Below are 27,022 nucleotides of genomic sequence, written 5' to 3'. Positions count from 1 at the left end.
ATCTCAAGGCAGCTGGGACCATAGTCACCAAGAAAACAATTGGTAATACACTATGCCGTAAAGGATTGAAATCCTGCAGTGCCCGCAAGGTCCTCCTCAAGAAAGCGGATGTGTAGGCCCATTTGAATTTTGCCAGTGAACATCTGAATGATTCAGAGAACTGGGTGAAAGTGTTGTGGTCATATCAGACCAAAATTGAGCTCTTTGGCATCAACTCAACTTGCCATGTTTGGAGGAGAAGGAATGCTGCCTATGACCCCAAGAACAACATCCCCACCATCAAACCCGGAGGTGGAAACATTATGCTTTGGGGATGTTTTTCTGCTAAGGGGACAGGACAACCTCACTGCATCAAAGGGCTGATGGACAGGACCATGTACTGTCAAATCTTGGGGGAGAACCTCCTTCCCTCAGCCAGGGCATTGAAAATGGGTTGTGGATGGGTATTGCAGCATGGCAATGACCCCAAAAACACGGTCAAGGCAACAAAGGAGTGGGCTCAAGAATAAGAACATTAAGGTCCTAGAGTGGCCTAGCCTGTCTCCACATCTTAATAGAAAAATCTATGGAGGGAGCTGAAGGTTTGAGCTGCCAAACGTCAGCCTCAAACCTTAACGGCTTGTAGAGGATCTGCAAAGAGGAGTGGGACAAAATTCCTCCTGAGATGTGTGCAAACCTGGTGGCCAACTACAAGAAATGTCTGACCTCTGTGATTGCCAACAAGGGTTTTGCCACCAAGTAGTAAGTCATGTTTTGCGAAGGGGTAAAATATTTATTTCATTCATCATATATGGCGGCGTCGGTTGGGAGCTGAGTTTGTGAGCTCCGCGATGGGTCCATTTGAGCAGCTGAGCAGCTGAGCAGCTGATGAAGCCTGGCATGGGGCTTTCCTGGACGAGAGTGTGGTTGCCGGGCACCGTTTTGCGGTGCGAAAGTTCTTCTTGCCTCCCCGAGCTGGCCGTGGTCATGGGAGTGTTGTGAGCGGCGGCTGAGGACTGTCTGCTGCTTGCCGCGTGCCGCACGCTTCAGCTGGCGGCGTTTTGGCTGGCGGGTGCTGCAGTGGGGAGATTTCTTTCTTCCTCCCTCCCCAGACCGAGATGGTGGGTTTTGAGGTCTTGGATCATCTGCGGGGCACTGTTTTTGCGCCATGGAGACCTCTTCCCCTCCTCTCGGAGTCCTAGGACGGTGTGGCAATATGGCGGCTGGAAATTAAATCTGCCGCCTTGGAAGCAGCTGATCGGCGCTGGTGGGAGTTTTCTGAGAAGCAGCTGTGGATTCGCCTGCTGCTTCGTTGCGCGTCTCAGCTGGCGGTGCTTTAGTTGGTGTATGCCGCAGCGAGGAGATTTTTCTCTCCCTCCCTCCTCCGATTGAGATGGTTGGGCTTTGTGAGGTCTTGAGCATCTGTGGTGCTGTCTTTGCACCGTGGAGGCCTCCCCCCTTGGAGTTGGAGAACAGTGTGGAGATATGGCGGCTAACAACCATCTTTGCTGCCTTGGAACAGCTGATCGGTGCCATTTGTATGGCGCAGTGACTTCTTTCTCCTCGAGATTAATATCTGTGCTGAGAAGCCCCCATCTCTTTGGTCTACGGAGAGTCAGCTGCAATTGTAAGAATTGTAACAACTACTTTGCTACCCTCATCGCGTCCGCAGATAATCGCCCGGCTGCCCTGTTTAGGGTGACTCGCTCCCTCCTTAATCAGGAGGTGAGGGAGGAGCCCTTGCCAGGGTCGTGCCGAGGAGTTTAGCCAACATCTGTCGGACAAAATTGCTCGGATCCGGACCGGTTTGGACTCCGACTGGGTAGAGTCTGACGGTGAGGACATGGGCATTCTTGGTGATGTCATCTGGGATGAGTTCGATCCTGTGACTCTGGAAGAGGTGGACAGGATTATGGGGAAGCTGAGCTCCACCACGTGTTTATTGGACCCGTGCCCCTCCTGGCTGGTTTATACAGCTCGGGAGGGGACACGAGGCTGGCTTCAGGCAGTGATAAACTGCTTCTTTGAGTGAGGGCAGTTTTCCCGCCGCCTTGAAGGAGGCAGTGGTGAGACCCCTCCTCAAGAAGCCTGCCCTGGACCCAGCTGTTTTAAACAACTATCGTCCGGTCTCCAACCTTCGCTTTCTTGCGAAGGTTGTTGAGAGTGTGGTGGCGCATCAGCTCCCTTTGTTCCTGGAGGAAGCTGATTATCTGGACCCATATCAATCGGGCTTCAGGCCCCAGTACAGCACGGAGACGGCATTGGTTGCGCTGGTGAATGATCTCTGGCGGGCTCGGGACAGGGGTTGTTCCTCTGTCCTAGTCCTATTAGACCTCTCAGCGGCTTTCAATACCATCGACCATGGTATCTTACTGCGGCGTCTCAGGGGATTGGGAGTGGGAGGCACCGTTTTACGGTGGTTCTCCTCCTACCTCCTGGGACGTTTGCAGTCGGTGTTGGCAGGAGGGCAGAGGTCCACCCCGAGGCCTCTCATTTGTGAAGTTCCTCAGGGGTCGGTCCTCTCTCCCCTCCTGTTCAACATCTATATGAAGCCGCTGGGTGAGATCATTTGTGGTTTTGGGGTGGGGTATCATCAGTATGCTGATGATACCCAACTTTTTCTTTTTACCCCGAACCAACTCAGTGATGCCCTCGACATGATGTCCCGTTGCCTGGAGGCAGTTTGGGTCTGGATGGGGTGAAACAGGCTCCGACTCAATCCTGCCAAGACTGAGTGGCTGTGCATACCGGCATCTCGGGAGAACCAGTTTTGTCCATCGTTAACTATGGGGGGGTGAGGTGTTACCCCCCGTTGATAGGGCTCGCAACTTGGGCGTCCTCCTGGATTCACGGCTCAGATTAGAAGACCACATAGGAGCCGTGACCAGGGGGGCTTTTGCCCAGGTTTGCCTGGTGTGCCAGTTGCGGCCCTATCTGGACCAAGATGCCCTACACACAGTCACTCATGCGCTCGTGACCTCCCATTTAGACTACTGCAATGCTCTCTACATGGGGCTGCCCTTGAGGACCACTTGAAGGCTTCAACTGGTGCAGAGTGCGGCCGCGCGAGTTGTGATAGGGGCTTCCTGATACTCCCATGTAACACCTCTACTCCGCGAGCTGCATTGGCTTCCGGTTGCCCTTTGGGTGAGATTCAAGGTGCTAGTGATGACCTATAAAGCCCTTAATGGCTTGGGTCCGGGTTATCTGAGGGAACACCTGATGCCGGCATCAAGCTCCCTTTGTCCCATGCGCTCCCACAGGGAGGGCCTTCTCAGGATACCGCCGGTTAAGGAATGCTGGCGGGTTATTCCCAGGGGAAGAGTGTTCTCTGTGGGTGTGCCTGCCCTTTGGAATGATTTACCTGTGGAACTCCAGACCGCCCCTGATCTGCGTTCATTTCGCCGGGACCTGAAAACCTGGCTTTTCGATCTATCTGGCCTGGACTGAAGGGGTTTTAGCTTTTTAAACATTGTTTTAATTGTTGGGCTTAATTAATTTAATTTATTTTCATTTATATTATCTTTTATATTGTATTTTATGCTGCCCTGTAAACCGCCCTCAGTCCTTCGGGAATAGGCGGTATAGAAATTTAATTAAATAAATAAATAAATTAATTAAAATGCAAATCAACTTACCTTTTTTGAAATGTGTTTTTCTGGGTTTTTTTGTTGTTATTCTGTCTCTCATTGTTAAAATAAACCTACCATTAAAATTATAGACTGATCATTTCTTTGTCAGTGGGCAAATGTACAAAATCAGCAGGGGTTCAAATAATTTCCCCCCATTATAGATGGCCTTCAGGCCCTGTATAAAGCCCAATCCAAAATCCATCTTTTCCACTATTTTAAATATAAAGGCCCAATTCCAAGTTGTCAAATGCCTTTTCTGCATCCAGAATGATTAATACAACTTATTTATTGCTACATTGTTGTAAATATTCAATTATATTCAAAATTACTTTTACATTATCTTTTAGTTGTCTTTTAGGCAAAAACACATTGTATTGTATTCGTGTAAAATTTTTAAGTCTTTCAACTAAAATAGATATAAATATTTTGTAGTGATTATTAAGGAGAGAAATTGACCTGTAATTCTTCACAGAAGTTAAATCCAGTCCATCTTTCGGTATTAAAGAAATGTAGGCATTCTTCTAAGAGTCTGGGGTCCCCAACCCCCGGTCTGTGGTCTAGTACCAGGCCACAGCATGCCAGCAACTGGTCTGCAGAAACAAGCAAGGCCCCATCCACAAGATGCGGGCAGCACACAAAACCATGCATATCTGGTCCACAGAAAAACCTCTCTCCATGGAACTGGTCCCTGGTGCCAAAAAGGGTGAGGATCTCTGCAGTATAGGATTCCCCTATAAAATAGAATTCATTAAGTCCCTCATCAAAAAAAGTAGTTGATCTTCAAAACTTTTATAAAATCCACACAGTAGGCCATCTGGTCCCAGAGCTTTGCCTGTTTTAGTTCTTTTAATTGCTTCTATTATTTCAAAAGTTGTTATTGGACTATTTCAAAACATGCTTATAATTTTTCTATAATTTAGGATGATTTTTAGTTGTTATATAACCTTTCATAGCATCTAAAGATGTTCTTTACATAAATTGGTATAATAATTCAAATAAAGTCTTTGAATCTTTTTGCTATCCATGTCTTATTCCTCTCTTGAAGTTTCGTTATCTTATCTATTTTCTGAGTGTATATGCCAACCATCTCCCTTTATTTATTTGCATGTTCAAAAAAGTGTTGTTTCGTATATTTAAGTTTTGTATATTTAAGTTTCTTTTTAAAATATGAAACAGTCAACGAAGAAATGTGTTGTTGCAATCAATTTAGTTGATTAAGTATGTTAGAAACTTCTAGAGTTCCCTTTTTTAATTTCTTGTAACACATTTTGGATTTTTTCATTTATGGGTTAATGATTTTTATGATAAGGAAAGGGTCAATATATTTCAGGTCCAGCTTCTTAGAAGGTTGCCTGGATTGCATATATTTGGTAGATAAACTTTATCACCAATTTTAAACTCTTTGGTTTAGAGTGTCTTATATTGACTTGTGTTTTATATGATTCCCATATAAAACTGCTTTCCAAACAATTGGCCAGATGTTTTGCGGTTCTGCAATCCATTCTGGTAGGGTGGTAGTTTGTGGAGTGGTTTGGGGCAATTCAGGAATAGATACAAAGTCCTGTCCTGGCACCACTTTAAAAGGAGTAAACCCTGTGCTACTGTGCATGGCATTATTATATGCCACTTTGGCTATATTAATTACCCTGTCAATAATTAATATAGCATCTCAGGTATTCTTCTAGGATGCCATTTATACATTCACATCTCCTATTCGTTTCTGGATAATGGGAGGGGCTAACTCCCTATATGGTCCCCAACAGCTTCAGAAACTTGTCAAAAATGTGAAATGAACTCAACATTGCAATCTGATATGTTTCTTTCTAGTGCCCCATTGAGTCTGTACATGTGTTGCACAGTTTAACTAATGTGCATACTGAGGGGTATTTTTTGACACGACACAAAGTGTACTTGTTTAGAAAGCAGATCGATTATCATGCAAATTACTGTCTCCTCAAGCTTTCTGGGAACTCCATTATAAAGTCCAATGAAATTTCTTTTCAGGGCACTTTGACTTCCACCACTGGAGGAGTCCTGATGTTTTCCCTTGGTGCCATCAGAAGCCTTTGAATCGATCCTTTTTAATTGATGGCCATCAGAATTGGCGTTTTACAAGATGTAGGGTTTTTATGAAGCCAAAATATCTTGTTATCTTTGAGTCATGGCATTTTCAGAGAACCACAGTTCGCTGACCTTCCAGGACATATAGTTGGCCCCTACCCATGCTAAGCCATCACATAATATGTACTCAATCTGGTGGGTTTGAAACTACTCATCTTTCTGTAATGCTGCTTTTAGCCTGCTGAGTAGTAATCTGCTACCTGATGTTTGAGTTTCCTCTGAGGCCTAGTGATGACTGGAGCTGCCAGCTGCCGAGATGGGATAACTGGCCTGATGATTTCAGGCTTGAAGCTATTATACTGCGGTAGCTTTGAGAAAGCATCAGCTAAAAAGTTCTTCCCTCCTGGAAGGTACAACTTAAAATTGACCTGGTTAAAATACTGAGTCCAGTGAACTTGGTTAGGGGACAATCTCCTGGAGGTTTTCAGGGCCTCCAGATTTTTGTGGTCTGTCCACACTTCAAACAGGGCTTTGTTTCCTTCTAGGAAGTGCCACCAGGTCAAGAACACCCAGAGCACCGTGTATGACTCTTTCTTCCACACTGCTCACTTGCTCTTGGTCTCAGGGAGCTTTTTAGAGATGTAAGCGCATGGTTGTAGGACCCCGTTCATTTTTCTGTAAAAATATGGCTCCCATAGTCATATCACTAGCATCCGCCTGAATAATAAAATGGGCATTCAGATCAAGTGCTTTAACACTGGTTCAGCCACGAATGGGCACTTAAGTTTCTCAAATGCTGCTAGATTCTAACCTGGTAGTATGCTTCTCACAAGTCCCATTTAGTGAACATCTTTCTGTTGGCCAAGTAGGCTAGCATGTTTTTCATGAGATAGCAGGTAAACATTTTTGATGCAGACCGCATTAAGCCCATGATAATAAATGCACAGGTGAAGGGACCCATCTTTCTTTTTCTTGATAAGCACCAGGGCGGCCACTTAGGGTCTAGCTGGTTATATGAACCCATTTCAGGTTTTTGTCTCAGGATTATGGAGGACAGCTTGGGCTTGGGTAATTTGGCCCCCAGTAATATTTCTATTGAATGGTTTATGGGGCAATAAGGGAGGTGCATCCAAGCCCTTGTCACTAAAAATGTCCCATTTGTCCCAATACTTGTTAGGTATTGGGGGGGCAGTTTTGGGGTGTTCCCACATTGCCACTCCCTCTTCACCTCATCACCCAATGGTACTGGCATTCTCCTTCTGAGACTTTTTGCCTAATTTTTAACAGTCTCCTCCCCCAGTTTACATAGGGATTCCATTTCAAAAGCCATGCCAAACCCAGGATCTGTTCTAATCCAATCTTTTAGGAAAGGACCCTCAACTCCATTTGGTTGAAGTGATAGGTTCTTTTATTAAAATATGTTGGTTGCAGTAGTCAGGTGAGAACTAAATTTCCAGTGCCCAAAAGATAAAGTTTCCCCACATCCCAGCCCTCCCCATGACCCCCCATATCTCCCCCCCATGATCTTCAGCCAATAAAAGTCCCCCTAGGTGTTTTGAGAATGCTGATATGTTTAGGATAGTTCACATTCTTTATCAGGCCTTGAGTGCTGGCACAAACTGGTTCTGAGCTCTCCTGCTCTTTATCAATGTCAGTGTTGACTCCTAACACACCTCTACACAACACACCTCTATTCGCAACTTGACAACAGAAATTAAGGGAGGGAGGAGGGGAATGCTTAGAATGTATTGGGGGCTGAGAGAGAGGTGAGGAATTTATGTGAGCCATTTGCAGCCTGAGAAAAATCTGACATTTCAAGGGAATCTTCTGAAGGCACACTGTTTTCCCCAAACAAAAAGAACATGCTTGATTAGTGGACAATGGACAATGGGTGGCCCAAACTATGATGTTTTTTGGAACGAAAACCTCAGAGCTAGATTCACTTCTGTGCCTGTATAGATCTATCAGTAAAGTTAGTAAAATAATGTCCCAGGAGTTTCTTTTGCTGCATAAGCCAATGGGATGGTTGACAGTCAAGTTGTCATTCCCCTCTCCCAATTTCCCATCACATACCCATGCACTCGATTGCCGTTGATAGCAGATGCCAGAAAGGTGCCAAGCCAAAGATGGCAGACCTGACATTATGCGTCATTCCATGCCTAGTGCCACAATAAAGTTTAGAGCTCTGCTGTCGTAAACCAGTTTTTGACTAAGCCAGGGCTCACCAGACATCTGGTGCAGCCTGTCCAGGAAGGCAAACAGGCTCTCTTTAGGTCCTGAGGAATGCACCACCAATTCTGTGGGGATGGCCATTAGGATCACAGGGTGACTTAGCAAGGGGTCATCATCCATGTTGGTGTCATTCCCCACTGAGTCCCGGATCAAAATAGTTAGAGTTCTCATATCATCATTGGGTGATGGGTGAACCCAATGACCTCCACTCCCTCCAGGGTTACTTTACTTTTACTTTTTACTTTTATTAAATTTGTATACCGCCCTTCTCCCGAAGGACTCAGGGCGGTGAACAGGGCATATATAAATAGCAAATACAAAAATTAAAAATGAATTAAACAAGTGCCCAGTTAAAAAATACAATAACAATAAAAAACCCATTAAAAAACCCTAACGTCCCCCATCAGGCCAGACCAGCTAGTTCAAACAAGTGGGTCTTCAGACCGTGCCAGAAGGAGTGAAGGTCCGATGCCATCCGGAGCTCAACCAGCAGTTGGTTCCATAGAGCCGGAGCGCCCACAGAGAAGGCCCTCCCCCTGGGGGCCACCAGTCGACATTCCCTGACCGGAGGCACCCTGAGGAGGCCCTCTCTGTGGGAACGCACAGGGCGGAGGGAAGTTGACGCCGGCAGCAGGTGGTCCTCGAGGTACCCCAGACCCATGCCATGTAAGGACTTGAAGATCATAACCAAAACCTTGAATCTCACCCGGAAGACAACTGGTAACCAATGTAGCTCACGGAGCAAAGGTGTAACATGGGAGTACCGGGAAACTCCCAAGACAACTCTCGCGGCCGCATTCTGTACCAGTTGAAGCCTCCGAGTGGTCTTCAAGGGAAGCCCCATGTAAAGAGCATTGCAGTAGTCCAGGCAAGAGGTCACGAGCGCATAAGTGACTGTACACAGGGCATCCCGGTCCAGATAGGGCCGCAACTGGCGCACCAGGCGAACCTGGGCGAAAGCCCCCCTAGTCACTATATGGTCTTCCAGAGTAAGCCGTGAATCTAGGAGGACTCCCAAGTTGCGAGCCCTATCCACGGGGGGTAAGGACTCACCCCCCATAAGGAGAGGTGGAATATTTTGAATGTCCTGGGATGCCGGAATGCACAGCCACTCAGTCTTGTCAGGGTTGAGCTGAAGTCTGTTCCTCCCCATCCAGGCCCGAACTGCCTCCAGGCAACGGGACATCACATCGAGGGCATCACTGGGGTGGTTTGGGGTCAAAATGAAAAGTTGGGTATCATCGGCGTACTGATGATACCCAACTCCAAAACCACGAATGATCTCATCCAGCGGTTTCATATAGATGTTGAACAGGAGAGGCGAGAGGACCGACCCCTGAGGAACTCCACTAACGAGAGTCCTAGGGGTCAACCTCTGCCCCCCTGCCAACACCGACTGCTTGTTTGTTGTTTCTTTGGCTTTTAGCACTGGTTTTGCTGGCTTGTTAGTGAGTCCTGTGGTGGCCTTTTAGGTGTGGCTTGGCAGTCGGCAGCCTGCTGCCATTTCTTTCCACACTTGAAACAGCCACTAGAGTGTTGGCACAGGCTCTGTTCACATCATGCTCGTCTTGGGGCTTCCTTTTTGGTTGGTATGGACCATTACAGTTGGGATGATTCCAGGATTTAAACAGGTTGATCTCAACTTCTTCAGCCAGGACATACCATCCATGCAGAGTGCATGGAGCACCCCTGGAGATGTAGGTGTTGTAGACGTCATTCTTTAGCCAAGACATGTCAAACTCGTGACGTCACATGACATATTGGAGCTTTTTCCCTATTGCCAGGAATGGGGTGGGCGTGGTTTCCTCGTGATGCGTCCGGCCCATGGGCCAGCAGTTTGACACCCGTGCTTTAGCCTATCCTGGAAACATTCTGTCAGCATGTCTTGTGGCCAGTTGGACAACCTCCACACCATGTCTCAGAACTCTTGAGTGTAAGCAGCCCTAGCTTATGGTCAATTCTCATCCTAGCTTTGCAAATAGCAAGTGGGTCTTCAAACCGCATCCAGAGTGCTATTGTGAAGTTGTGGAGCTCTGGGGCATTGTCATTGTGGAGGGTTTCCCCCCATGCTGCGATCTCCTCCTGGTCATTCTCATGAGCCGACATCATTTGCATGGTCCCTATGGCAGAGACTTCTCTCTGGGCTGACCGCTATTGTAGATCTAGCCTAATGTCAGGCTGGCCTAACCTCAGGACCCTAGGAAAGAAAGCCCCTCAACTCCATTTGGTTGAAATAACAGGTTCTTTTACTAAGGTTAAGTGGTTACAGTGAAAGAAAGACTAGATCTGAAGATTCCCATGCAAAATGTTTTTCCCCTTTCCCTAGCTTTCCCCCCTTAACCAGTCCATCTCTGTCAAACAGCATGCCATTTAGGTGTTTTGGGAACAGCTTGGATGGTCGGTGCCAATTAGTGCAGTTTCACATTCTTTTCCCAGGCAAGGTGTCCTTGAAGACTGATACATGCCTCAGTTCTCACACCTCTGTTTCTGTCAGGGCTGTCACCCCCTTTCCCCTCATCACTACTCTCTACTCTGTTCCATTGCCCCCTCCTCCCTCCCTAGCATGCCAGCAAAACAGCTGAGGATGACAGATCTGACATAACAGTTTACCTTTATTTATCTTACTGGCCTGGAATTGTTTTCAAAAATAACCATTTTAATTCAATACCTCACTGAAATGCAAAGGATTAAGTAGTTTTAAAGCTTGTAACAAACAAGAAAATCTCATTTGAAATAACATTCATAAAATCATAATGATTGCAATTACATTTTTAAATGCCATGTAGTTACTATAAGCTACAATGCAATAATAAATTTCTATAAGCACAAATCAATCTATTAAATGATACTCTACATTGCTAGCCTTAATGGTGCCCTTACATTTAATAAAAGCCCCTCATTTTCATCATATGCATATGGTTTCTTAATATAACACTAGAAATTTATTACAGGAGAATTAAACTAGTGTGTGTAACCATAATCAGATTCCTAGTGTCCTGAGAAAGTTAGAAACTGACTTGCATGTAAGAACATTTTGATACTGAAATATACAGTACATAGCTCATGTCTCAAAACTGAATTTTGTCACACATCAAACATAAACAATTAGAGCAGATTTTGGATTTTGTAAAGTGTAAATTAACATGCTATTTTTATCTACTACAATGGATAACATTTGCCTGTTATGTTTGCAAATACAGTAAAAACAAAAGTTCAAATCAAAATAACTAATACGAGCGAATAGCTGGTGGAACTGCAGCACAATCTTCTTCGTTCAGGGTTTTATCTATTACAGGTCTATAATCCAGTGTAACCTTTAAAAAAAGAAGGATTACTTATTAATAAAGTACTAATAATACTATCTCTCATTCACCTCATCAACATTCCAATTTTATGCTTTACATTGATATTAATAAATTTACAATTTATGATATTACTATAAATATTTAAAATTTAGCTATGTGAAAAACATTCTACAAAAGAAATCAGGTCTATAAAGAAATATCACCACATTCATGCTGAAATTGTATTTTTTATTTCTGTAATTAAGTAGCAGAAATTCTTACATAGCAGAATTTTAATTCAAACTTCAGGTCATATTTAACCTTTGGTGAACCTTCAGTTTCCAGACCATAAACCAATTTAAGTTTTACCTACACTATAAAGTGGCTTAGTAAGCATTGAGACTATTGAAGCCATGCCAAAATACTTCTACATATATCTCTCCTTGTGTGGAATCAGAAACACCTAAGATGCTGTTTAAGCAGGACTAAGAAATTTTATTTAATCTCCTACAGCATGAATAAAGAGACTTTTATCTTAATTTCCTGTCCTACTAGATTAGATTTTAATTTCTTCATCTAGCAAATACCCAAGAATCACATACAGTGGTACCTTGGTACTTGTCCTTAATTGGTTTCGGGAGGCACAATGAGTACTAACAAATCACGTCACTTACGTGGCCCTTTGTTTTGTCTGGGAAGGATTTCCTATCTGTCCCTTTTCCTATATCAGTGACCCGATATGACCAGCTTCTTGTCCACCCTTTGCGACTGTCCCTCACTTCCTTTTGCAACATTTCAAATACCAAAAAACGCTGAATACTGGGACATTTTTACATCAAAATGCATTGAGTACCAAATTTGACGAGTTTTGAACAATTGAGTACTGGGGCACCAGTGTATTAGAAATTAAGTTATTTAAAGTAAGGCTAGGAGTACAGGTAGTCCTTACTTAATGACTGGTCACTTATTGACCAAAATTATGATGGATTCAACAAAAAGTTACTTACAACCCATTCTCAAAATTACTGTATAATTGCTGCACCCATCCCCTTGCAGCCACATGATCGTATTTAGAGTGCTTGGTAATTGGCTTGCATTCACAACTGGTTGCTGAGACTCACAGTCATATGACTGAAACATCCAGTGGGCTATTCTGCTTTTTCCAGCAAAAAATCCTATTCAGGAGAATGGATCAGCTTAATGACTACATGATTTTCTTTACCTATTCTTACTCTATCTCTATTGTGAGTCACTTTATGAGAACAGTAATAGTAGTAAAATCAAGACAGATCACGAGAGCTGATTAACAACTACAATTAATTATAATTAAAATTTGAAACCCAATTATAGTAGTTATGCGAGGACTATCTGTATTGTAAGCCACATTGGTGACTTTAGAAAGGCATGATTACCGGTATATACAATATGACAATATTTTGATATAGATGGTCCAAATTAGGGGTTGGTTACCTATTGCCTATAGGCTGGATCTGGCCTGTCACCCCCAATTTATCCAGTTTTAGCCCCAAAAAGAAATATAGGTAGACCTCATTTAATTACTTTAATTGGGACTGGAATTTCTGTTGCTAAAAAAGTAGTTATTAAGTGATGCATTATATGACTGTGTCACTATGTTCCAGTCATCCCAGTATAGGTAAGTACAATTTTTAGGCAACAACTTCCTACTTTTCCTGCCTTATACAAATTGTTGGTTCTGTCCTGCCTCCTACCCAGCTGAGCCCAGCAAGCTCTCCTCAGCAAACAAGGCTCCTTTCCACATCTTCTGGGAGTGTGCCCAGGACTACCTGTATATCCATCTGGCCTATTATGGTCCCAAAACAAATACTTCCAATATCAGTGTATTCATTTGATAGAAAGGGAGAGATCATCCTCCCTCAGACATGACTTCTATTACCTATGTCAGGGATGCTGAACCCTCGGGCTGCAGACTGGAATAGGGCTGTGGAAGTGAGCAAAGGTCCACCTGTGCATGCGTGATATTCAGGCAGTGTGCAAAACCATGCCCCCTGGGGTCTGCAGAAAATCACCCTCCACGGACTGGTATCCAAAAGGTTGGGGACCACTGCTCTATGTGTTTGCTAATTCCTGGTCTAGACCAATTCAGCATGGAAGTTCACATAGTGACCTTTAGCTTATACCTTCTCTGCCAGGGCGAGGAAAGATGGGAAAAGACATAATTCATGCTCTAATTCCTCAAGAAAAGGCAAGACATACATATAAATCCTTCAAGCACAGTATTCTCTATTGTTTCTAATAATTTATTTAATCATTTCTTTCAAGACCCATGTCACTATAAGTAGTATACAACTAAATAAATATTAAAATTAAGGAAATGTTCTATACCTCTCCGGTCTTCACATCTACATAAGAGAGTGTGTGTTTTCTCCAATGCTGCTCAAATGGTTTCTTTTGCTGTCCTGAGATTGGTTTAGAATAATCATATTCATCTATCCTAACCTAGAACAAAAGATACATGTGAGGGTATATCATGTTTGAAGCTGACATTCAGAGAAGATTGGTTATGTTTCAAAACAGCATAACTAGTTTTATTAACACACATTAAATAGTAAATATAAGTCTTGGTCCTCATACTGATAACACTGCTAATTAAATAACCCAGCCCTTATATATTTTACATCAACAGAATAACAGAATTGGAAGGGACCTTGAAGGTCTTCTAGTCCAATGTCCTGCTCAAACTCAATTTCATTGAGGGCCGCATCAGCATTGCGGTTGCCCTCAGGGGGCCAGGGTGGGCGTGGCCTACTGGGTGGGCGTGGCTAGAGTGTGTACGGCCTACTGGGTGGGCGTGGCCAGTTCTACATCGTTGGCATCAAGGGTGCCTATGGGGGCCTGGGCAGGAGTGGGACAGATCTGAGGGACTCTGGCAGAAGGGGGGTCTCTGGGCCAGGGCCAAGGCAGTGGGGGCCGTTCCCTCACTCTTTCCAGGATGCCTTCAGGGGCCACATGAAACCACTTCGCGGGCCGCATCCGGCCCCCGGGCCTTGTGTTTGACATGTCTGCCCTATACTATTCCAATGTCCAATCTCTTCTTAAAAACCTCCAATGATGGAGCACCCAAAGTTTCTGGAGGCAATAAACTATTCTGACTGACAGGCAATTTGTCCTTAAGTCTAGGTTGGGTTTCTCTTTGATAAACTTGTATCTTTTATTTCTTATCTGATACGTTGAAGAATAAGTCAACAACCCCCTTTTTCCTGCTTTCATGTTACCCCTAGTCCTTCTCTTCATTAGACATACCCAGTTCCCCAACTGTTCATCATATGCTTTAGCCTCCAGTCACCTAATCATCTTTGTTACTCTTCTCTGCATTCTTTCTACAATCTCAACATCTGTTTTGTATTGTAGTGACCACTATAAAGCAGTACTAACACTTAACATGATATTGATACTTTCTCTCTGTTGATGCAATCTAAAACTGCATTGGCTGTTTTTTGGCAGCTGTAGCACATTGCTGGCTCATATCTAAATGGCTGTCCACTAGGACTCCTAGATCTCTATCACAGTTACTGCTACTGAGCCAAGTAACACCTATTCTAAACCTGTGCATTTGGTTCTTCTTGCCTAAGTGCAAAACTTTGCCTTTTTCACTACTGAACTGCCTTTTGTTGGATAAAGTCCATTGTTCAAATCTGTCAGAGATCCTTCTGGATATTAAACCTATCTTCTTCAGTGTTGCCTACTATCCCCAGCTTGGTGTTGTTTGCAATTCTGATGAGTTCCCCTTCATCTAAATCATTATGAAGATGTTGAAGTACTGAGCTTTAGACAGAATCTTGCAGACGTAGTTCCATTGAGGACTATACATTAAATGTAATTGGTCAGTTGGTTATGAATTTGTCTAGTGATGGTGCTCTCTAACCCACATTTTCCTACCTTACTAAGAAGTAGAGTGTAGTGTACTTTGTCGAATACCTTAGTGAAGTCCAAGTATATACTATTATCACTTGCCAAAGAATGCAATAAGATTTGTATGGCATAATCTGTTTTTGACAAACCCATGTTGGCTTCTAATAATAACTTTGCTTATTTCTAGTTGTTTCCCGATCTATTGCTTGATTAACTTTTCTATGATCCTCCCAAGTATTGATGTCAGGCTGATTTTCCTGGATTGATTTTTCCTCCTTCTTTGAAGACTCCTTTCCTCCTGTGATGATCCACATCAGCTTCTTTCCATTCTTCTGGTATTTCCCTGGTGTTCCAGGATTTTTGAAAGATATGTTCAATGATTCCAAGACATATCTGTCTGCTCCTTCAGAACCTTGGAATGTAATCCATCTGGTCCTGGTGATTTGAACTCATCTAGAGTGGATAGGTATTCTCTTGACTATTTTGACTTTTTGTCACGTTGGACTATTTTTTCCTTTTACATAAAGACAGATTCAAAGAATGAATTAAGCAGTTTCTCCCTCCCATAATTTCTCTTATTGCATTCTCTCACCCTTCCATTTATGTGACCTAGCAGAAGACCTTCCACTAATTCTTCACTCAGAATACTGCACACTTGTTCCCAAAACTTTAACCCCATTAATTGGAACATAACATAAAGTCTCCATTCTATGACTTCCTACTTTCATAGGATATATGAAAGACTGGTCAAGATCTTGTCTAGTGCCTGAGAATTGTTTGGGTCTGAATGGAGAATTACAGATTCAGACTCAATCAAGACATTGCATGTATTGTGGGCACTGGATATAGACAGAAACACTGTATTAAAAATGCCAGCAGCTCTTATTCTCCTCCACTCTGCACTGGTGGGAAAATTATATTTGAAGTATATAATTCTGGCACATTTCCAAAAGATAGTGTGCCGTTTCTTAAATCTAAAGTGAAATGATTCGTCAGGGAGAGGGAGAGAGACAGAGAGAGAGAGAGAGAGAGAGAGACAGAGAGAGAGACAGAGACAGAGACAGAGACATACAGACAAAGAGACAGAGTTAAAGACACTGCAAAGGTCACTGGTTGCAGCCATCCATTCAGTGTCCTGTACCTCAGCCATTTTTTTTCTTTTATTTTTGTGCAGGTTGGAATGATTGTTTAAATAGGCTTTCTCCTCCTGAGATGGTTTTCATCAAGTGCTTCACTAAGTGATAACTGCAAGTTAACAAGGTCATCTCTGGGGCCTCAATTGGTTGATTGGAACCCTCTGCCCCCCCCAACTGAAAACAACCAAACTGCAATCAGTTTCACACTGAATGCTGTTGTCAGGTGGATGAAATTTGGTCATAAATGTGTTGGTTTGATTTGGAAAATGATTCATTATGATTTATTATCATGGTTGAGTGCACAGTAAGTCAGATAGACTGGATTTGGCATTTTTATCCACCTATCAAATGCTTCCCAGGATTGGGATAGGCAAATGATGTTGTTTTATAGTGTTAAAGGTATGAACACAGGATGTAAGCTATTCCAAGTAAAGCAACCTTTTGCAATTAACTGATAGTCATTTTGTCAAAGCTGGTGATGTTCAAGTGGTGCTCCAGATATTTTGGGATTGCCTCAAGGTAGCTATTACTATTGGTATTATCTTTGCTTTTCTATTATTATGATTTGTTGCAGTCAACCAGATATTTAGACTGGATTTGGCATTTTTATCAAGTCCTTCCCAAGGATCAGAGATAGGTTGTTTGATTATATTTTAAGATACAGGTAGTCCTTGACTTATGATTGTTGCTTAATGGATGCTGGGAGTTATGCCAGACTCTCCAAAAGTCACAGAGCACTGCCAGTCACCCTTATGACTGATCACAGGGATGCTGAAATGCCTCCCCATTTATCTTCCTTCTCCCCAATTCTTGCAAGTATTGGCCTCCCCCAACAATTTCTAGCAAGCCTTAGACTGCTTCCCACTCCTCCAGGCCTGCACACTCCTCCTCATTTACTTTCTGAAGAGCTCTAAAGCCTTTCATGGTGCTGGAACTGGTTGCTTTGTTGCATGGCACGATTCCAGATTTTTGTTGCAGATCTTTAAGGCAGCAAAATGGGAGTTTGTCTTGTGACGAACACAAGTGGGCAGGACAAAATGGCAGCTGCTTTGGGGTGACCACTGTGTGGCACACGGACAAATCACTCTATTTTGCTGCCTTAATAGTGTTTTAATAGCTCTACAGAAGTTTTTTACAGTTTTCAGAAGTTCTCTGCAGCATTGTACAACATCATTAATACAGCACAATGTAGGAGGTTGCCTTCAGGCTGTGCAAGGCCAACAAAGAAGCAGCTCAATTTTGTCTTTAGTTGCTTGTAGAAGTGGTTGGGGGACTAACCACTCCATTTTGCTGCCTTAATGAGATTACACAGAGCTGCAAGATTCATGAATGACAAAGCAACCTGTTCCATTGCTTCAAAGGTAAGTTGGAGGGTAGTCGGCCTGGTAGGGCAGAAATCAAGCCTAAGGCTTGGGGAACCTGATCGACATAGGAAAAAATCTATGGAGACCCAAGAGGAAGAAAGCAGAGCATAGGGATGTCTTGGAGAAAGCCTTGGGAGGGCTCCATTACAGTCACATCATAAGGATTATGTCCTTGTGATCACAGGATGTAAGATCCCTGGTGGCACAGAGGTTAGTTTGTTGTATTGCAGGCAAACTCTGCCCATAGCCTGGAGTTTGATCCTAACAGGGCTCAAGGTTGACTGCATTCTATCCTTCTTAGCTCAGTAAAATGAGGATTCAGATTGATGGGGGCAATATGCTACACTGTAAACCTCCAGGGAGTGCTGTAAAGCACTATCAGGTGGTATTAAGTGCTATTGTTAATGTAAGCTGTTCCAGGTAAAGCAGCTGGTGAAGCATCTTCCTTCCCTTCACCTCTCAATGGAGAAGGGAAAAAAACTGGGCAAAGGAAAGGCATGAAGCAGCGGCAGAAACCAATATAACTTCAAAGTAGCTGGATAGTGCCTTTGTGGCAGGATAGACAGGCAGACAGATATGTACAAACATACATGTTTAGTTAGAGGTTAAAAAATAAGTTTGTAGACTTTTTCTATAATAAATGTATCCTTGGGGAAAACATGGAAGATGGCTACATTCTCCTTGTTGGTGGTCTGTACCATTTTGCAAAAGAATCCCTTCTAAGAACTGTGAAACACATAAAGTCATCAAGATAATGACATGTATTTTTATAATTTCAGTGACAGAAAACAGTATGTTTAGACACATTCTTAAGCTATTAAAATGCAGTATAAGCAAAGCTTCGATAGAGAAATGATGATAGCTCTATAGAAAGTTCAAACTTTTGTAGTTATATTGTTTACAATAAGAGTGTTTATGATAGCAGTTTAAGAAATAACTTCTAAATAAATATGTACCTTATAGTCCTCCCTAGCATGAGCTCCACGTGTCTCTTTTCGAGCTTCTGCTCCATAAATAGTTTGTAAAGCACACAACATGAGATTTTGTAGTTCCAAAGTCTCTACCAAGTCAGTATTCCAAACAACACCTACAAATACAACACAAAGTATGGAACAGTTTTAGAAATTATAGAGAAAAAGCTCTTCAGCAGATATACCAGATTCTTCCTTCAATATAATTTAACGGTACTAGCGCAGAAAGTAGAAAGAAGGTTAATACTTCTTTAAGACTCAAACGCAGCTTGATAAATATACTTAGCAATAAATGTTGAGCACAAGGTATACTTGTGAGTAAGGAAATGAATTGTGAATTTCTCATGTATAGATTTCATGTGGGGATGGCTAGGTTGCAAGAAAGAAAACCAAAAAAGGAGAATTAACACATTTGTACAAATACTTTCAATTCGCATAAATTATAATTCCAGCCCTTTTTGCCACGGACTTAATTTATTTTTAGAATTTTATACAAAACAGGATTGGCAGAAGCTATTTAAGTCACTGGTTTCAACCCTGCTCAATTAAAGCAACATGAGCAGATGGTTGTTTAACTTCTGTTTGAATATCTGCAACAAAGGCAAACCTACCATACTTTTTTAGTAATTGGTTCCACTGTTCTTCTAAACTTTCAACCAGAATCTGTTTCCTGTAATTTAAGATTACTGTGCCAAGACTGTAATGCATAGGTAGTCCACAACTTACAACTGTAATTAAGCCTGATAATTATTGTAATAAGTCATGATAATCATAAAGTGAGTCATCACATGACTGAACCCAATTTGAAATGCATCATATGGTCATAAATGCAGGTGGGCTGCTAACTCCGTCCTCCTACTATCTCCTTCAAACTCTGCCATTTTGGCCACCCTGCATTCAGCCACCTACCCCTGCCACTGCCCACTGTCCCAATTGAACTTCACAATCTGCAAGGCCTTTGTGATCCCCATCTATCTCACTTCATATCTTCCCTTTTGCCCACCCTGCATGCTACCACCACCTACCCACTGCTATCCCCAGCCGACCTTTGTTATATTCCTCTTCTTCCTTGGCCTGACAGCAGTGTCATCACTGGGTTTGCCATCCCAGATGCTGGGCTTCCTGCTGCACCTTCCCAAGTGCATACTCCCTTTTGCCTGCTACATCTCAGCTAGCAAACCCCTGCTTGGTGTAGGTTATACTCATTTTCTTTGCATATGCTCCTCCCTGAATTGTTATAGGGATCCTTGGTGGTCTCTGGGGTTGGTTGTTTTCTTGTAGACATTTCATTATCCAAACTAGGTAACATCATCATGAGCACTAATGATATTACCTAGTTTGGGTAATGAGGCATCTGCAAGAAAACAACCAAGCTCAAAGACCAGGAAGGATCCCTCATTTCAAGCCGAGCTACAAATATTGTGCTTTATTGGTAACTCATGACAGGGCTAGTGTGCTTCCTGCCCCTGCCCCTGTCCTTGTCCCATCTGTGTCTCTGCCTTTTCCATTTGTGTTCTTAAAGAAGGAAATTAGCAATGAATACTGTAAAAAGTTTTGTTTATTAAGATATCTGGAGCAAGAATGAACATATAGTTGCTAAAATGTATACAAGTTTATTCCCATTTGAAACAGAATACAAAAAAGTTGGGGAATATATGACACAGTGGGCTAAAAGCATTGCTTATAATATACTAATGGGAGTGATTTGAAATATGTGGTTGGAAGGATGAAATTTACATTGTTATAAAGAGAATTTTTATACAGTGATGTACTGTGGTATATAATACCAGAAAAATTATCTAGGATGTATAAATGTACTTCAAATTTATGCTGGAAATGTGAATAAGAAGGATAATTTTATCATGTTTGGACACAAAAAAAACTAGAAAATATGGGGATCAAATACAGAGATTCAGAGAATTTTAAAAGTTAATATTTAATTTTTAATGTTTAAATCTTTAATCTTAAATCAAAATATTTGATACTGATACTGATTATAAGAGCTAGAAAGGACATTGTTTTTATAAATAGTAACATTTGATAAGTGAAGTAAGATTACTAAATGCACAAAGATGTTTATCTACAATACTTGTAATAGAGAAATGGTTGGTAAAGATGACAGCCCTTGCTGAAATGGCTAACCTGACTTGCTAACCTGATTTGTTTGATTAGAGAAAAGACAATATCTATGTTTAGTGGTGACTGAAAATTCCTTATGGACTTTTTGCATAAAAAAGAAAAAATGACCTTAAGATTTACAATTTTGATGATTAGATAGAATAGATTATAGAAAGAAGAGAGTCATGATGTAACATTAGAGAGGCTAAAATATAATTGTACTTATAAGTGCTGTTAAGATTGGAAGCTATTTCTTTATATCTTTAAATTTTTCATTTTTTCCTTTTACCTTTTTCCACTTTTAGCTTTTTTAAAAAAAATTCTCTTTCTTTTGTTTCATTCTATTTGAGAATTTGTATTAGTTCTGACTATTGTTGTTGAAATATTCAATTAAGATTGCGTGTGAAAAAAGTTTGAGACAAGAAAAAATACATTATTCCATTAAACACAGCCCTTTCTGCTGTAGGCTCCATTTCAGCAGTCTCAGCCACTGAGGGCTGGGGGCTCTGCATGCATGCTTTCCTCTGCCCCTCCCTGCTATCACCTCTCTGGCTGCAAATATCCTAATCAAAGTGCAGCCAAAAGGGCTGTCCTTAAAGGAACATGTTTCTTGTAAACAAAACTTTGTATTCATTGCTGACTTTTTTCTTTAGCAACACAAATGAAAAAGGCAGACAGAGGTAGGATGGGAGTAGTGGGGGGGACCACAGCAGTCATGTCACAAGGCACACAGGCACATCAGGACAGGAGAGAGGCATAACCTAAGCTGAACAGGGGACTGCTGGCTGGACTATGATTGCTGCAGCTCATGACCTGTAACCTGCACCTATCTTGCTTTGGCTTGCATCCCACAATGCACCACCATGTTGTTCAATGAACAACTGCTTTGCAATACCATGGCTGGAAACTAGGAGGAGGCAGTGAATTGCATCTGGTGCGTGGAATACTAAGAAGCAAATAGGGTGTTACACACACAGGAATGTGCAGCATGCTGAGACAGCTAAAACAGGACAGGCCCATCAGGAGCTTGCCTGAGTAGCAGTGGCTAGCTCAGCCTCAACAGAGCCCACAAACCAAGGAAGAAGAAGAATATGATAGTTGCGGGTGGCAAAGGTAACATCAAGTATGTGATGGTGACAGAATACAGGGAGAATACAGTTGGATAGATGGCAGAGTGCAGGGGAGACAAAAGGACAGAAACAGTGGAGGGAGAAGCAGTGAAGAGGTAAAATAGAAGTGAGTATATAGGGCAGGAAGATTATGAGGACATCTAATAATGATCCTTCTCCTGACCTAAGAACCGCAGCGAGCATTTCTAGAACTGTTGCTGGTAAGCAATGTAGTCACATGCTGTTTCATCTAACAACCTCTTTGGTTAGCAATTAAAATTCTGATCCCAATTAGGGTAATTTTTTACTTACTTTTCTGCAAATCAGTTGACTCAGTGCTTTATTTAAATGAAATATATGATGCAGATACAGTTAGGTTAATTGGATAAAAATATGAATTTTCACACATCTATAAAGTCTGTATTGAAATAATACCTCTATCAAATGTTTTCAGATCATCAAAATCTTTATAGAGTTTGGACATTTTTTCACAGCCTTCTTGCAAGACAGGGCCTGTACGGAACACAGCAGCGTGGCTTTGCATTGTCTATAAAGAATGAAGGAGCAATACACTTCAATACATTTTCTTTCATAGCTTTAAGTAAGAATTTACGTTTTCTACATTTGTCAAAACAATTATGTCAAAGCTCACCCACAAACTTTCAAGACAAATATATAATTGTTTTCAACACCTGTAAACTACTAGTTGATTTTTTTTTGCACAAAGTTATGTCTAAATTAATAGAAAATGAATATTTCAAATTCTATTACAGCTTCCAACAGGAGTGCACTTTTTTCTTTCCATACACTATATGTATATGGCCCATGAGCTATAATTTTCTTGGGTGTTGCACAAGGTTTTGATGTAATTTCCTGAAAATATTTAAGGGTAATTTTGACTATTATGAACTGAATGAATTATCTAATTCCTAATTCAACCATAATTATTCATGAATTTCTCATTAACTCTATTTTGAGATGCACCTCAAGGATATATTCTGTCTCCTTCCTTTTCAATTTTAATTCAAACTCTCTAGCTTATAAAATAAGAAAATACATAAGAATACTCCAAAATTGTCACTTTCCCCAATGCGGAGCAGGAGGGACCAAGCAACTCCAAGAGGCAAGTTCACGGGGCAAAAAAAAAAAAAAAAAAAAAGTAAGATCAGCCTTTCCAACTTCGCAAGATCTTAATTTTTTTTCAAAAGAAGTTGGAAAGGCTGATCTTTTATTTTTTTTAGCCCCACAAACTTGCCTCGTGAAGTTGCTTGGTCCCTCCTGCTCTGCACTGGGGAAAGTGACGTCTTCGGATGATTCTTCTTTGGTTTCCCTGCGCATTTCTTCCTTTTGCAACACAGCTTGTTGATTTCTCCAGCGAAAGAGCAGCATCTTGAGCTGCGGGGAGAAATGCGATGGAGCTGGAAAACAGGTTTATTTAGGAGCCCCTCTTGCAATTTGGAAAAGGAGTCGGAGTGCTCCTGGCAAGCAAGGGAAGGAGGGTGGTGGCACACAAAGCTCTCCGGCTCTTCAGTGGCACAATTTGTGAAATCTGGGTTCAGTGCTTCAGAAATGGTGGGGCAAAGCCACACCCACTTGTGAGAGGGGCCAGGGCTCAGCAGGGAAGGGGAGAAGCCGGCCCGGTGCTTCTCCGCCAGGCTGGACAAGGGCTCCGTCATCCAAGAGTGCACAGGAGGTGAGCATGGGCAGTGCAGGGCTCATAGGTGTGGCATTAAAGGGGCATGTTGTAGCGTCTCTCTGGTCATTTGTAAGGGCGAACAACCCCTATGATGCTGCAACATACATAACTTTGGGACCCAGTTGTAAGTACTTTTGGCAGGGATGTCGTAATTTTGAACATTTGTAACTCAAGGAATACCTGTAAAGTTGTTACAAAAAGTATCTAGTTACCCTATTAAGCTAGAATAAATTAGAACTGACATCAAGAGATGCCACAAATTTGATGAATAGTAGTTTTGGCTATATTCTCTCTCCTTTGTTAAAGTAAGGATCTCTAGGAAGCTTTTCTAGTTGGTACATTTTAAACACAATAAGAAACACAACTAGCTTAGAATTCCTTTAGTATTTGGGCTGATTAAGCTGAACTTAATTCCAAGGTTTATTTTTTGCATTCCTGCATTTTTGCTATCATAGTATTCTAAATCAATTTAAACACTACTACATACATGATACATGGGAATAAATGGAATGGAATAAATGAATGGAATGGAATGGAAATATATGAAGGGGACCACCATGCTGGGCCACAGCAATGATTCCAAAAATATGAGCTTCCTTACTCCAGGCCAGCACAAGTACTTAGAAGGCCAGCACTGGGCAACACAAGCAAACGATAACTGATGACTTAAAAGCCAGCCATCAACTCACCTCAATCAACATCTAAAAAGCTTCATACAACAGGCACTATAAATACCACACACAGGACAGCAAACACTCTGCTAGAGAGAAGTTCCCTGAGGATGGGGCCCCCAGCATGAGTCCGAAAGCCTGGAATACAAGACCTCTGGTTTCGGGACCGAGCCAGATTAGATCTTACACTAACTTTCTGGTAGTGTTTCTGATCTTTCCGAATAGTATAAAAGCTGGGGGAAAACTTTCTATCATTCAAAAAAATTTTGTACTTGCTAACATTTCAGGCAGAAAGCTAACAAGTACGATGCCTTTGAAGAGTGGCTAGAGCCTTTCTAGCCTTCAGAGTAATTATGAGGGTGTGCTATCTCTCCATCTTTCTGAGTAATAAAAGGCTAGAAAAAGCTTGAATCTTTGGGACACAAGATTCTTTTCTCCAGCCCAGAATTGAGTTTTCTTCTTTGCTGAAGTGATGGGGTGGCAGTAGGGAGGAAGAGGAAAGACACTGGCACACAGCTGGAGAAAAGAAGCTTGAATCTTAAAAATCTTTTGTTTCTCCAGTCCCTACCCCCGCTCTCCATGCATAGAGACACAACCCCACTGACTTTTGGGGGAAGCCAGGAGAGAAGATTGCTAAATGCAGCATGCTTAAGCAACTGGTTGTAAGTGTAAACAGGTTGCCACCACCTGAAATACTATCACATGATCACAGGGGTTGTTCAAGTAATTTTTCCTGAGTCTCTTGTTTCGAAAGGATCATTAATTTGAAGACCCCTGTAAGGGAATCAGTAGTCAAAATTAACAGATTAATGATTGGCAGAGTAGCCACAATGCCTTAAAAAAGATATTTAAATGTTGGGTTGTATTTATACCAGGCAATGTGACACTCCATGAAAATAAAAGATGGAGTTTGAAGAATAGGTTAAGAATTTACAGAAGACTCCTGAGAATACCATAATCATAGTAACGTAACAACCCAAACCCCCAAACAAATAAGTAAATAATCAAAACAACACAGAGTTCTCGCTTGAAGCACAAATAACTAACCTCAAATTATCATACTTTGGATACATTAAGCAAAAGACCTAGCTCTACAGAAAAGTTCATAATGCTGGGAAAGGCAAAAGAAAAAAGATGACTAGCAGCAAAATGGACTGTAATCAGTTACAGCGATGAGAGATACACAATTAGAAAATCTGAAAAAAACAGATTATCCTGGAGAAATCTATCTATGTGATCCTTAAGAATCAACCACTAACTTGTTGGTCCATAATCAGTCAGTATGTAAGGATTCTTATAATATGCTATCTTTTACTAGACTATATATAAAACAGAAAATTTATTTTATCATTTTTTCAAAAATATCTACAAAGTCAGTTACAGCTAAAATCACTATAGAAGATAGCAGGAATGTGTTATGGTTCTGTGCAAAAAAATAAATCTCCCTTGTTTAAAACAATCATTTCCAAAACTTATGGGAGATATATTTGTATTCTGCGATTCCTCCATGCAGCAAACAAGCAATATTAGAATCCCATTAGTCATTTAGAAAGCTGAGATATAAGAAGTTTAATTTAGGGAACTCTGTTACTAGACAAACTTCAATTTAAATTGCTGAACCCAACAATATAACCATACCAAATTAGGTCTTGATAATTTGTCAATGTTTAACTTATGGGTTGGTATTGGTATTGGTATTAAATTTGGAAAAGTCAAGGGTAGAATTTTTTGGGAAAAAATTATTTAGAACATTCTTAAATTGAGTTGATAATTAATCATGTGCTGCAAGTTCAGATTAAAAGCCTGTCCTCTAATCCAAAGATCTTACTTACTTTTTGCATACTAAGTCTCAGTTCTGATGTTCTTACTCTTCCATTGGCAAAGCGCAATTTGTCAAGGTTTGCAACAGATTCTTCACCTGCATTTGATTTGATTGATGGAACTGATTCCCCTAACAAGAATAAGCATAATTTTTATTTAACTGCATAGGGTTTCTTTGGAGAGAACAAAGATAATATTAAGAAAGGAGAGTATTTGTGACTCAGGACTGACATGAGGGATTGATGATGTTACCTAGTTTGGGTAATGAAACGTCTGCAAGACAACAAGCAAGTTCATAGAGCACCAAGAACCCCTCAAAGATAATATTACCCATATTCTCATCTATCTTATAAAAATATAGAAGAATCCATTCTATGTGACACCTACAACTGACAATTAGTACTCACCATTACCATTCAGGGTGAAAATGGAAAGTGTCATTCAGTTGTAGATACAACTGAAGATGGTGGTTATCATTTATAAATCTGGTATGAGGCTAGTTATTTAATGGGTTGCCACTCTTCATTAATTTTTGCCAGTCCAACACAATTCTGCTAGAATCAGCATGTTCTGGATTACATAGTTTAAATTTGTTTGTTTGTTGCTGATTTTGGAAAGCATAGAGGAATTATGTCCTTAGCTCCCAAATAACATTAGATGACATTAGATAAGTTCATTAGAGGTAATGAGAATTTAGAAACACATATTCTCTGAATTTTGTATTACAAAAAAGAAAACACCCCCCCCCCCTTTCGCAACATTATAATTTTCATGCAAATTCAAGTAAAAGTTGATACCTAGAAATGCAATTACGGATAGTCCCCTAAATATGACAGGTCAATTAATGAACAAAGTTTTATAAATCTCAAAACTATGCATAACTCTGTTTCAAAGATACAATGGCTGTAGTTTCCCCCACCATAAGATGCTAAACTCTGCTCCAACTTCTAATCCTTTTAAAAACCTTACCTTGATTCCAGACTGAAGAGTAGAGGAAAGGAGGTTTAGCTAGCTGCAGCAAAATGGGACAGAAAATGGGTCTTTGCTATCCTTTTGC

General features: G+C 41.4%; 1 protein-coding gene across 1 annotated transcript in view; it reads right to left on the bottom strand.

Annotated features, from left to right (window-relative positions):
• Positions 1–10,657: 10,657 nt before the first annotated feature.
• Positions 10,658–27,022, bottom strand: part of SDHA (succinate dehydrogenase complex flavoprotein subunit A) — a 58,729-nt gene continuing 42,364 nt past the window's right edge. The window contains exons 11-15 of the mRNA XM_083377110.1: positions 25,977–26,095; positions 22,213–22,324; positions 18,536–18,666; positions 13,553–13,666; positions 10,658–11,218 (exon numbers count right to left, since the gene is read on the bottom strand). Coding sequence (XP_083233236.1) covers positions 11,132–11,218; positions 13,553–13,666; positions 18,536–18,666; positions 22,213–22,324; positions 25,977–26,095 — 563 coding nt within the window. The 3' untranslated portion in view covers positions 10,658–11,131. The remainder of the gene's footprint in view (positions 11,219–13,552; positions 13,667–18,535; positions 18,667–22,212; positions 22,325–25,976; positions 26,096–27,022) is intronic.

The sequence above is a fragment of the Vipera ursinii genome (assembly GCF_947247035.1).
Source record: "Vipera ursinii genome assembly, chromosome: Z".
NCBI lineage: Eukaryota > Metazoa > Chordata > Lepidosauria > Squamata > Viperidae > Vipera > Vipera ursinii.
The sequence above is the reverse complement of the archived record's forward strand: the minus strand, read 5'-3'. Positions and strand labels throughout refer to the sequence as shown.